General features: G+C 34.5%; 1 protein-coding gene across 3 annotated transcripts in view; it reads left to right on the forward strand.

The window, feature by feature from the left end:
* The window catches only part of FCHSD2 (FCH and double SH3 domains 2), a 332,094-nt gene that overhangs the window by 238,260 nt on the left and 80,035 nt on the right, over positions 1-13,799 (forward strand). For all 3 annotated transcript variants that reach the window (XM_073216029.1, XM_073216028.1, XM_073216030.1), the window contains exon 9: positions 4,230-4,352. In XM_073216029.1, coding sequence (XP_073072130.1) covers positions 4,230-4,352 — 123 coding nt within the window. The remainder of the gene's footprint in view (positions 1-4,229; positions 4,353-13,799) is intronic.

The raw sequence follows: 13,799 nt of genomic DNA on the forward strand, positions 1-13,799 counted from the left end.
CCAAGTGATAGAACTCTGTGTGATAAGTACTGTTACAGAGGAGTTTGTACAAAGTGTTTTCAGGCTCTCTTTGGTTCCCAATATTTCATTCTGTTATGGGGGTAAATTATTGGCTTTTCTAATCAAAGTCCATATAAATATTTATGTAGCCTGCCTCTACTCACAAACCATGTTGAAACGATACTACCCAGAATTGCTTTGAACTTCATCTCTTGGTGCATCACTGGTTCACATAATTGCAGTTAACTTGAGGCAGGGGTCTGAAGCCAATCATAAGGTAATCAGCCATTTCCTGTGCTTTGATTTCTAATGTTTCTTTATTTTCATACCTCCTGCATTAACTCTGTATAAATGCAAATGATGCTTCTAGGCCAGAAGGCCTCCAGCTATCTTATTCTTACCCACCAGAAAAATTGGTACCTGTGCAGGTTAATAAATATTGTAACCTGCAAAGGTGATAATTAAAATTCACAGAATTCTGGATGTTGAATAGGGTGAAAGAAGTATTTTAAGATTAATCCCTCTCTGTTGGAAGAGACTTCCAATCACTTGGCCCACCTCCTTCCTATTGGAGCTGTATTAAGCCTTACACGGGTTACCGAAGCCAAATGAAGACTTTACTGTGTTTGGCACATGATTACTAATGATTCACTTTCTCTTAACTGGAATATGTTGGGTGTAGCTTGCCTGTGAGCTATTTCGGTGCCTTTTTGTTGCTATATTAAAGTGTAAAGTAAAACATGTATTTATTCTGTAAGTATTTTTCAGCATCTGCTCTCTGCCAGGCACTGTGCCTGAGGAAGATTCAATCCATGACTTGCAGTAATACCTGTACAATATACAGAAGATTGTGGAAGCACTGAGGTTGAGTCAGTTTTGTAAAGCTTTGGAACATGATAGGCCATTAGTTGCCTGTGTTGGTGATCATTTTTACTCTTGGAGTGGGAAAGAAGGGGGTGCTGTACATTCTCGTCCGTGAGAATAACTTAATTAGAAACATGAAAGTGAATGTTATTTTCCATAATGGCTCAGTGTGGTTGGGATGTAGAGTACAGTGCAGACAACAGTGTTGAGAGATATCAAAGAGAGATAGTTTGGGACTAGATTGTAAAGGACTTAAATACCAGCTAAAAATCTTGACTTTTCAGAATATACAGTGGGAGCCATTGAAAAGAAAATGTTCTAGCTTCAGCTTTTTTTCCCTAATCCAATATTCAGGTTTTCTTGTAACTTCTTTAATGGAAAATTTCCAACATAACACTGAAGTAAAAAGAGTAGTATAGTAACCCCCAGGTATTTATTATCCAGCTTTAACAATTATCAATATGTGGCCAATCCATTGAAGATTTTTAACATTGTGCTACTTCCATTACCTATTTAATCTTCACAATGCCCCATGGAGTATGTGGTATTCCAGCTTTCCCTAATTACAAGTTAGAAAACCTTCAAAATGATGAAGTTTTCTCATAAAAGATAATGGGGATTCTAACCCATATCAAACTTACTTCAGAACTCAACCCAGGTTCTTTCCCATGCTACCTCTATAATTCTGGAGTATGATTATCTGTTTAAAACAGCTACTGATCTTCCTACATGTTATATTGGTGCTGTTGACCTTATTCAGGATGACAGATTTCTCTGCCTCAACCCACTCTGTTTCTACAGGGTCACCAGGATCTGAGTCTATATAAATGCCAACCTAATCAGCTAAAATGCATGTTGAGTCCTGTGGTTCTCAAAGTATGGTCCCCAGATAAACAGCAAATTATTAGGAAGTATAAATTTTCATGTCCCACCCTCAACCTATTGTATCAGAAATTTGGGGAACTGGAGCTGATGACACCTATATTGCCATTTTGTGTATTTAAATAAAATGCTGTAGTGGTTTCCTACAAACACAAGGTTATAACCATCTACCAACAGTGTTTCTAAGGCAAAAACCTCATGTCAGAAGAAGTTATGTTTACTTTTTAAAATTTCATGAAAAGCATATCCTAAGGAAGGAATTTTTATTCAGATCTCACTCTGATCTGAATAAAAAACCATCAATCTCACTGGGGATATTACATAACTACATGGAAAGGAATCTTAAGGAATTTGCACTGACTATATTTAAAATGCTTGATGGTGCCATCTAGTGGTTTAAGCTCTATAGAATGTACAGCTTTATTACCCAATGCTCTGAGGACAGAATTTGTTTATTTTTAAAAAATTAGTTTCATAGTAAAAGTTTGATGAAATAGCCAAACATAATATATATAAAGAATTTATTATATGACCTCCATTAAAGATTCTTAAATATGACACCAAAACACAAGCAACAAAAAAAAAATAGCTAAATTAGATTTCATCAAAATTAGGAACGTCTGTGTTTCAAGGACACCATCAAATCAAGAAAGTGAAGAGAGCCTACAAAATAGAGGAATATATTTGAAAATCATATGCCTAATGAGGCATTTATATCCAAATATATAAATATATAAATAGTATCCAATATATAAAGAACTCTTACAACTCAACAACAGAAAAACAAACAACCCAACTTAAAAATGAGTGATGGACTTGAATAGACATTTCTCTGAAGAAAATATACAAATGGCCAATAAGCACATGAAAAGACAATCATTAGTCATTAAGGAAATGCAAATCAAAATCAAAATGACATACCACTAGTCTGGCTTGAATAATTTTTTTAAAAACAAGAAATAAACTAACAAGTGCTGATGATGTGGAGAAATTTTGAATCTTCATACATTACTGGTGGGGATGTAAAATGGTGCAGCCATTGTGGAAAACAGTTGACAGTTCCTCCAACAGTTAAGACATAGGATTACCATAGGATCCAGCAATTCCACTACTATATATATACCCAAGAGAACTGGAAATAGGTGTTCAAACAAAAACTTGTACACAAATGTTAATAGCAACATTACTCATAATAGCCAAAATGTTGAAACGATCCAAATGTCCATCAGCTAATGAATGGATAAGTAAAATGTGGTATAGCCACACAGTGAAGTATTATTTAGCCATAAAAAGAAATGAAGTACTAATACTAATATGTTGATGAACCTTGAAAGCATTATTCTAAGTGACACAGGCAGGCACAAAAGGCCACATATTAGATGATTCCATTTACATAAAATGTCCTGAATAGGCAAGCCCATAGAGAGAGACTGGTAGATTAGTGCTTGCCAGAGGCCCTGGGAAGAAAAGAATGGGAGTAACCACTTAATGGGCATAGGATTTCTTTTTGGAACAATTTAAATTTCCTGGAATTAGATAGTAATGATGGTTGTGCAACATTGTGAATGTACTAAAAGCTGCTCAATTATGTACTTTAAAATAGTTAAAATGGTGGCTTTTATGTTGTCTGAATTTTACTTTGATATTTAAGAAAATCTCCATTGATTGGCAAGACTCCAGCACCTTTTTTGATTATTATTATTATAGATATATTTTCCCACAGTTGTTTCTAGTATATATATGTGTATACTGTTTGATCTATTTTTTTACCTAAAATTATTTGATACATATTTTTCCATTCATATAGTAATACAGTTTTCATTTTGGTGGCACACGTATGTTAGTCATTATATACATCATAGCTTAATTATTTCTCAGATGTTTGGTGGTTTTCTCTTTTCTTTTTTTTTTTTAAAGAGTCCTGCTGTAAATGCTTAATAACAGTAGGAATGTTTAAAACTTCATACACATTACGTTGGTGTTTCTTCCCTAAAACAGGATTTCTGAGTCACTTTTTTTTTCTATTTCTGTTTTTTCTTTGCTCTATAGTAACAATATACTAATATTTAACCCTACCAATAATGGAAGAGGAAAAATGGAGATTAATGTTTGTCTATCCTGTTCCAGGCACTGTGTCTGCATTCTTTCACTTCCATAATTTCATTCAGCTCCCACACCTGCTGTTATAAAGTGACTACAGAAGTTGACACTGCTAAGAAGCAAACAAGCAAAGATCAGAACCCAATCATTTTGTCTCCAAGTGTTGTCCTGTTCCCACAGCTTGATTTTATCTTTTTTAGTTCCTATTTATTAGTTTCTGCATTTCTCCAGGTGATTGTTTACTGTTTATATTTACAAAACAATCTGTATTTTTTGTCCACTTATTATTAATATATTTTAAACTGAACTTACCTTGTAGACAGTTGGCATAATGTGTCAGTCTTATCATAATTTTTTTGCTTTTGTTTACTCATCTTTTACAGGCTCTTGATGGAAATGTATATGATCATCTGAAGGATTATTTAATAGCCTTCAGCCGGACTGAACTAGAGACTTGCCAAGCTGTGCAGAACACGTTCCAGTTTTTATTAGAAACTTCCAGCAAGGTAAATTATCTTTAGTGCATGATGTAATGTTTTCTATTTTAGAATTTTAAATGTTTTTTGCATACAAACAAATGAAGGTACTAGTGGCATTAGAAGTATGCTTTATAGGACAAATTTGCTGATAACAGTATACCTTCTAATGAAGTGAGAGAGTGTTCTGTTTTCATTGATGAGTTGGCACAAGAGGTGAAAATGGAGGTGATCATACAGGCTAGCTCAGTACATCACTTCATTGCCATATATGTTGCTTTTGAGAAGCGTGGTTTAAATAGCTTTATTTTCCACTCAAATTTTGAATGATCTCAGCTCATTCATGAGGAACAGCAAGGTCATGTGTCAGTGCAAAGACTGATGAAGGGGCACAAAGGTGAAAACTAGCACTTAATAATCAATAAAGAAATGAATGCTATAATATCTTGTTTTTTTAAAATTCTTCTGTATGCTATCTTTTTGATAGTAATCTTCTCATTCAAAAGTGTTGAGAGCCATCAACTTTGCTGGCATGTCACACTGTATACAGAGAAAATAAATGAAATCCGTTTTTTCAAGATTTGACAGATTAAAATATTTGCAGTAGAAACTGTCCTTTGGAGGATAAGTAGTTCTTGTGATTTGTTAATGTTATTTTATTTTGTTTCTGATAAATTAAGTGTATAGTAAATATTTCCTGACTGAACACATGCATTTGTAAAAATATGTTCGTTTTATAACTGCTATTTTAAAAGAGCCAGTTCAACTCTCCTTTTTGATAGGGAGAGCAGGAACTGGCTAATACCTTATGAAATTGTTGGCAAAGGAATCAAGATATCCATCTCAAAAGACAATATCCAAAGACAGGAAAGAAAAGTGGCACACACACCTTTCTTCCTGAATGCTTCCTTATGTATTTATTCTTGTATTAGTATGCCATAGCCCCAATTCTGTTTTTACAAGAACATTTAAAATGTTAAGTTGACAGGGAAATACAAAAATCATAGTCTAGTGCTTTGAAATCCTGTCATACTTCTATTTTTCTATATTTTTATTCCCCAGGATCCAATTAAAGATAACAAAAGAATTAATGTAAAGAAAGAATGATGGATGGATAGATAGAAGGATAGTTATGGGAAAGCAAATGTTAAATGTTAAATGTAGAAAATGTTAAATGAAGAATCTAGGTAGTGGGTATATGGGTGTTTCCATACAATTCTTTTTAGTTTAATGTATATGTATTTGAAATTTTCCATTAAGAGAATGTTGGGAGGAAGTGTAAATAAAAACATCTTGGCTTTGTTCCTCTCATTAGTGTTCAAATTCTTTATATTTATCGGTCCACTTAGGTTTTCTGCTCCTTTTTTAGTACATTTTGATAACTTACACTTTCCTAGATAGTCCATTTCATTGATCAAATTTGATAGCATAAATTTACATATAAACTTGTTTGGCTGTATAGTTATCTCTGTTTTTATTTCTAATGCTTTCTCTCATTTTGATCAGACTTATCAGTCTATTTTTATTTATCTTTTCCAAGAGCCAGCTTTTCTGCTTCTCAATGATGTTTTCTATCTCCTTAATTTCTGCCTTAAATTCATTGTTTTTTTCTACATTATTGCAGTTTATGTTATTTCTTTTTCAGGTTTCTTTTTCTATTAGACCCTGTATTTTCAATCTTCCTTGTTTTCAAGTAAACCCATTTAAAGCTAAAAGATTTCTTTTACTAGTTTTAACTGCATTCAATAATAAGTAGAGCATTTTTGTTTTTTCCACAGTTATTCCCTTTGTTAACCCATCAATTATTCAGAAGTGAATTTTTTCCATTCAGTGGAAGTGTGTAGTGGGTAACATTTTTCATTTCTAGTTTTATTAGAAATTGTATTTTGTTTTTATTTTATTCTAATGTGAGAGATTGTTCTCTGATAAAATTCTTTGAAACTCTTTTTCTGAGGATAAGTTAGATTGGATCCCTACCTTTAGTTTATAAGTCAGGTAAATGTATAGTCTTGAAATATAGCTAGTATTTTGCACAGCACTTAGTTTACTGGGAACTATAAGCACATCCTCTGCAATTGGGATTATCATGCTTGTTGTAGAGAAGGGAAATAGACTCAGGGAGTTTCTGTGGTTTGCCTGAGGTTACACACTCACACAGTGTTTTCCATGGTCTCCTGCTATACTCCAGTATCTCTTAGCTTATATTATTTCCGTAGAAAACAAATTAAAAATGTATAAACTGATTTGGACTCACAAAGAGATAAGCTTTCATTTTTCTGTGCATTCACTCATGAGTATCTTGCTCCCCAGGGATGAGGAATAAATGAGATGCTCTTGTGTTTAGATTGAAAGAATGATGTAACTAGGAGATGTGCCCTTTGTTCCATGTACCACAGGTGCTCACCTGCAAGTTTTATGCCACGTGCTTTTTTGTTACAAAGAGCTTGTTATACTGCTGAAAGCAACCCAGTGATCTTATAACCCAAAAAGAAGTTTGACACTCTGGTTTTTTATGCTACACCATTATTACTTTGTCTCTTGGTGGGGGAAATCCACTTTTTCCCACATGTCTAAGTTGTAACTGTACATATTCTCAGATATTTTGGGGGTCATCCATACTGACATACTGTAAATATTGCAATGCTTTCTATAGCTTTCATTCCCTGAAGGGTAACAGCTGGCCCCAGGAGCTTTTGTTTAATTTTAATTTTTTATGAAGCTTGATTTTCTCCTTAATATTTTATGAAATGCTTTGTATATGTAACTGAAGCAGATGTTGTCATAGATATTTTCCCTAGGATAGTAACTCCAAAGGTAGTTCTGGTGGCCTTTTTAGTTTGTTTGTGCATACTTGCTTTCTGTCTGCATAAGGAAGTTCCTGTTGATTAATAATGTAGGTTTTTTTTTATTGATAAATGGTCTTATTTTAGTTTCAGTTATACAACACAGTGGTTCAACAGTTATCCATATTATTAAATCCTCACCCCCACTAGTACAGCTACTGTCTGTCAAATTAGAAAGATGTTACAGAATCATTGACTATATTCTCCATGCTATACTAATGTCCCCATGACCAACTTATATTATGACTGAGAAATTTTGTGCCCCTTTATCCCCCTCACCCACCCACCCCAACTCCTCCCCCGAGATAACCACCAGTCTATGAGTTAACAGCTGTTTTGTTCCTTCTGTTTTGCTTTGTATTTACAGTCCACAAATAAGTGAAATCATATGGTATTTGTCTTTCTCTGCTTGACTGACTTCACTTAGCATAATAACCTCTAGGTCCATCCATGTTGTTGCAAATGGCAGGATTTCTTTTCTTTTTATGGCTGAATAATACTCCACTGTGTGTATGTATTACATCTCCTTTATTCATCTGTTGATGGACATTTAAGTTGCTTCCATATCTTGGCTATTATAAATAATGCAGCAATAAACAGGGATGTATATTGCTTTTGAATCAGGGGTTTTGTTTTCTTTGGGTGAATTCCTAGAAATGGAACTGGTGGGTCAAAAATAGTATTTCTATTTTTAGTTTTTTGAGGAACCTCCATACTGCTTTCCACCATCATTGAACCAGTTCACATTTCTACCAACAGTGTTGGAAGGTCCCTTTTCTCTGCATCCTTGCCAACACTTGTTATTTCTTGTCTTTTGGGTAGTAGCCATTCTTACTAGCGTGAGGTGATATCTCATTTTGATTAATAATGTAGCTCTTTTAACTATTCAGAAGATAAAGATGTTATTCTATATTTCTTTGGAAGTTAAATTGTCTAGTATTGCTATTCTTAAAATCTTGAAGACTAAACAAAAAAAACTTATTTAAAAAAACACATGATAATCTCAAAAGACACAGGAAAAGTACACAAGACAAAATTCAACATACTTTTATACTAAAAATACTCAACAAATTGGAAATGGATTGGAACTTCCTTAAAATGACAACAGGCAGTTATGAAAAACTTACATTAGTAAAATAATTCCAACTACAACAGCATCTGAAGAATAAAATACCTAGGAATAAATTTAACCAACGAGGTAAAAGACTTATACATTGCAAACTATAAATTATTGCCAAAAAAATTTAAAGGAGATCTAAATAAATGGAATTAATAAATTATTATGGATTGGAAGATTTCATATCACTAATATTGGCAATATTCCCCCAAACAAGCTACAGATTCAAAGCAGTCCCTATCAAAATTCCAGTGACCTTTTTTGCAGAAATGGAAAAGCCAATCCTCAAATTCATATGGAACTACAAGGGACCCTAAATAGCCAAAACAACACAGAAAAGGAAAATCAAAGTTGGAAGACTCACACATCCCAATTTTAAAACTTACTGCAGTTATAAGTAATCAAAATAGTGTGGTACTGGCATAAGGACAGACATATAGACCAATGAAATAGAATTGAGTCCAAAAAAACTCAAACATGTATGTCCAATTTATTTCTGACACAGTTACAAGGCTATTTGATGGAGAAAGAATAGTCTCTTCAACAAAAGGTGCTAGAACAACAGGATAACCATGTGGAAAAGAATGAAGTTGAACTCCTGCCTCACTCCATTTATAAAACTAACCCCAAATAAATCAATGACCTAAAACTATTAAAGTATAGAAGAAAACATACAGGTAAATCTTTATGAGCTTGGATTTAGCAATATTCTTAGATTTGACATGAAAGTACAAACAACAAAAGAAAAAATAGATAATTGGGTCTCATAAAATTAAAAACTTTTGTGCATTAAAAAATGTATCAAGAATGTAAAAAAGACAACTCACAAAATGGGGGAAAGTATTTACAAATCATGTGTCTGGTAAGTATTTATTATCTAAGATATATAAAGAACTCTTACATCTCAACAACAAAAAGACAAATGATCCAATTTAAAAATAAGCAAACAACTTGAGTAGACATTTCTGCAAAGAAAATACAGAAATGGCCAATAAACACATGAAAAGTTGCTCATCATCATTAATCATTAGAGAAATGCAAGTGAAAACCACTGTGAAACACCACTTCCTACCCACTAGGATGGCTTTAGTAATTTTATGAAACTAAACACATACAAAAAATAAGTGTTGGCAAGAATATGGAGAAATTAGAACCCTTCATACATTGTTAATAGGAATGTAAAATGGTACAGCCACTGTGGAAGACAGTTTCACATTTCCTCAAAAAGTGAAGCAGAGTTACCATAGGATTTAGCACCTTCACTTCAAGAGAACTGATAACAAGTGTTTAAAGAAAAATTTGTGCCCCAGTGTTTATGGAAGTGTTATTCATTATAGTCAATAAGTAGAAATAACCTAAATGTCTATCAACTAATAATTGGATAAATAAAAGATATCCGTACAATGAAATATTATTCATCCATAAAAAGGAATGAACTGCTGATACCTCATACAACATGCATTCTACAGAATGAAAAGTATAACTAGCTTTAACCTTATAAAAAGATGCTGTTAAGGACTGAATTATATCCCCTTAAACTTCATATGTTGAAGTGCTAAACCCCTATTACCTCAGAATGTGACTGTATTTGAAGATAGGGCCTTTACAGAGGCTATCAAGGTAAAGTGAGGTCACATTCGTGGGTTCTAATCCAATATAACTGGTGTCCTTAGAAGAGTAGATTAGGACAAACAGGCACAGAGGAAAAGCGTTTGAAAACACCAGAAAAAAAAGGCCATCTATAAGCCAAGGAAAGAGGCCCTTAGAAGAAACCAGTCCTGCTAACAGCTTGATCTTAGACTTCTATCCTCTAGAACTGTGAGGAAATAAATTTTTGTTGTTCAAGCTCCCCAGTCTGTGATACATTGTTATGGCAGCCCTAGGAAATGAATACAGATACTTATCCTCATTATTAAAGAAATGGAAATTAAACCAGTGTGAGATTCTATCTTACATCTATGAGGTTGAAAAATTAAGATGAACAGGAATGAGTGCTGGTGAGAATATGGATTAACAGAAACTCATACAATGCCCTGGGGGATACAAACTGGTATATCCAGTCTGAAAACACTTGGCTTTATCTAACCAATTTAAAACTGGAGTTAGTTATGACCCAGAAGCACTCTTAGGAATATATCCTAGAGAAACTCTTGCACATGTATACCAAGATGTTCATAGTAACTTTCTTTATAACCATTGAGAAAGCCAGAAACAACCCAACTGTCCACTGACAGTAGGATGAATACAACAGGAAAAAGGAAAGATCTGCAGGTACAAGCATTAATATGGATGAGACTCACAAATATAATGTTGAGTAAAAATAGCAGGTTGCAAAAGAATACACACACTAAGATGCCATTTATACAGAGGTAAAAAATCATTCAAGAAAACAATATCATTTTGAGATATAGCATATGTAGTAATACTATTTAAGGGGGGGGAAAAGGAGAATGGTAAAATTTAGTAGGGTGGTTACCTCTAGGGTATGCATTCTCAGAAGGGGTGATGTTCCCCAAGGAGTCAGAATTGCTTCTGGATATTGGGGCTAGGGGGATATAGATATTACAATGAGCCACAGGATGTGAATATGTATACAGTACATTTGTGGTATTAGATTTTAATCAAAAAGGGTTTATTAGGGGAAAAAAATGTCTAAAGAGACTCCCAGGGTGGGTAGTGAGGGTGACAACATGAAAAAAAAAAAAAGTTTAAGAAATGCTACTTTAGAAGAAAGGAAGGTGGAAATACATAAGAAGAGGGTTTATAGGTTGACAAAATATTTGTAATGTTTTATTTAATCTTGGGGTGGAAGCACAGGTATTCTTTAATAACTGTTGAATGTTACTTTAGGCAGAGTCACTGTGCTAGGTGCTGAAAGCTGTATCAGCAATGAGATTTAAGGACCGATATCACTTGTGACAAGGAATGACAAGAGCAGGAAAGGACTGGAGGGAAGGATTACAAAGGAGATGATGGAACTTCTGAGAGTACAGGATATATTCATTGTATTGATTGTGGTGATGTTTTTACAGGTGTATAGCTATGTTAAAACTTACCAAATCATATATTTTGAGTATATACACCTCAGTAACCCCTTTAAGGAGAGAGAGCTTGGGCATATATCCCATAGAAAATGATAATTCACATAGAAATTTGCATACAAATTTTCAAAGTAGCTTTATTCATAATAGCCAAAAACTGAAAACTGTTTAAATCGCCTTCAGTGAGTTGAAGGAGCAAACAAAATGGAGGACAACTCAGCAGTAAAAAGGAACAAACCGCTGTTTTATGCACCAGTTTGGATGAACAACTTAGATGCAGCTTAGATGCTGAATCTAAAAAAGACAGTCTTAAGATGATAAATGCTGTTATTCCATTATATAACATTTTTGAAATAATGTATTTGTTATTTGTAGAGATAGAGAAAAATAAGTGGTTGCCAGGAGTTAAGGATGGGGAAAATGAATGTAGCTATTGTGGAGGAGCACAAGGGAGTCTTGTCGAGATGATTCAGTTAACTATCTTGATTAAGGTACTGGTTACATGAAGCTACACATGTGATAAAATTGTATAGACCTGTACACACACACACACACACACACACACACACACACAAATGAGTGCATGTATAAATGGTGAAATATAAATAAGCTTTATGCTTGTACCAGTATTGATTTCTTGGTTTTGATATTTACTGTAATTATGCAATATGCCAACATTGGGAGGTGCACAGGACCTCTTTGCAACTTCCTTTTGAGATAAAAAGTTTGAAAAAGAGAAGACTAGGGACTAACCTAGTACCTCTGGTGCCCAGATCTTGTTTTCTAAATACTTTCTCTGACTCACTTAAAAAGCAAAACCAAAAAAGAGAACTTTTACAGGGGGTAGGGAGGCTGATTCTAGATCTCAGGCATGAAATATATAAGATAAACCTTAAATGGTTTGTTGTAAACAAAAGCAAGGAAACTAGCAAAGCTATCAAAAACTCCTAGGTCATAGACACATGCAAAGATGCTCCGCATCGCTAATCATTAAAAAAAATGCAAATTAAAACCACAATGAGATATCACCTCACACCAGTAAGGATGGCCAACATCCAAAAGACAAACAACCACAAATGTTGGTGAGGATGCGGAGAAAGGGAAACCCTCCTACACTGCTGGTGGGAATGTAAATTAGTTCAACCATTGTGGAAAGCAGCATGGAGGTTCCTCAAAAAACTCAGAAATACCATTTGACCTGAGAATTCCACTCCTAAGAATTTACCCTACCAATGCAGGAGCCCAGGTTGAAAAAAACAGCTGCACCCCTATGTTTATCACAGCACTGTTTACAATAGCCAAGAAATGGAAGCAACCTAAGTGTCCATCAGTAGATGAATGGATAAAGATGTGGTACATATACACAATGGAAAATTATTCAGCCATAAGAAGAAAACAAGTCCTACCATTTGCAACAACATGGATGGAGCTAGAGGGTATTATAATCAGTGAAATAAGCAGGCAGAAAAAGACAAGTATCAAATGACTTCACCCGTCTGTGGAGTATAAGAACAAAGAAAAAACTGAAGGAACAAAACAGCAGCAAAACTCACAGAACCCAAGAATGGACTAACAGTTACCAATGGGAAAGGGACTGGGGAGGAGGGAAGGGAAGGGAAGGATAAGGGGAAAAAAAGGGGTATTACTATTAGCAGACATAAGGTAGGGGTGGGGCACAGTGAGGGCTGTACAACACAGAGAAGACAAGTAGTGATTCTATAGCATCTTACCTTGCTGATGGACAGTGGCTGTAATGGGGTATGTGTGGGGGCTTGATGATGGGGGGAGTGTAATAAACATAATGTTGCTCATGTAATTGTAGATTAATGATACAAAAAAAAAACAACTACTAGGTCATGTCAAAAGGTCTTAGGATGTGCTTACTGGCCAAAGATGGGATAATTTTAGCATCAGCAATGATGATGACTACAATGGATTAAAATACATAGGATATTTTTAATCCACGACTTCATAATAATAATTTATTGAAGCTGTAATTAGTCATTCTTTGGAAATTGCTAGAGAAACAACTTGGTTGGAAAACTAGACAATAAAATAAGGGAAAGAAGCATTATCTTTGTCTTCTTCATGCAAACCATACCTCAAGGTAAATAAATAGTTGACTTGGAAAGTTTCTCATATAGAAGTGTCCAACTAATAAGGTTTTAGGGAAGAATCAGTTCGATGCTTCTTCCAGCTTCTGGTGGCTGCAGGCATTTTTTGGCATATGGCCACCTCACTCCAATCTCTGCCTCGTGTCACATTGGCTCCTCTCCTGTCTGTCTTTTTCTTCTATGTGTCTTTTATAAGGATACTTAAAATTGGATTTAGGGCCCACCAGGGAATCCAGAATGATCTCCTTATCTCCTTAACTTAATTGCATCTGCAAAAGACATTTTTCCAAATGAGGTGACATTCCCAGGTTCTAGGGATTGGAAAAGGAACATACCTTTTTGAGGCTACCATTCATCCCACC

Source organism: Manis javanica, chromosome 11 (assembly GCF_040802235.1).
Source record: "Manis javanica isolate MJ-LG chromosome 11, MJ_LKY, whole genome shotgun sequence".
Taxonomy (NCBI): Eukaryota; Metazoa; Chordata; class Mammalia; order Pholidota; family Manidae; genus Manis; species Manis javanica.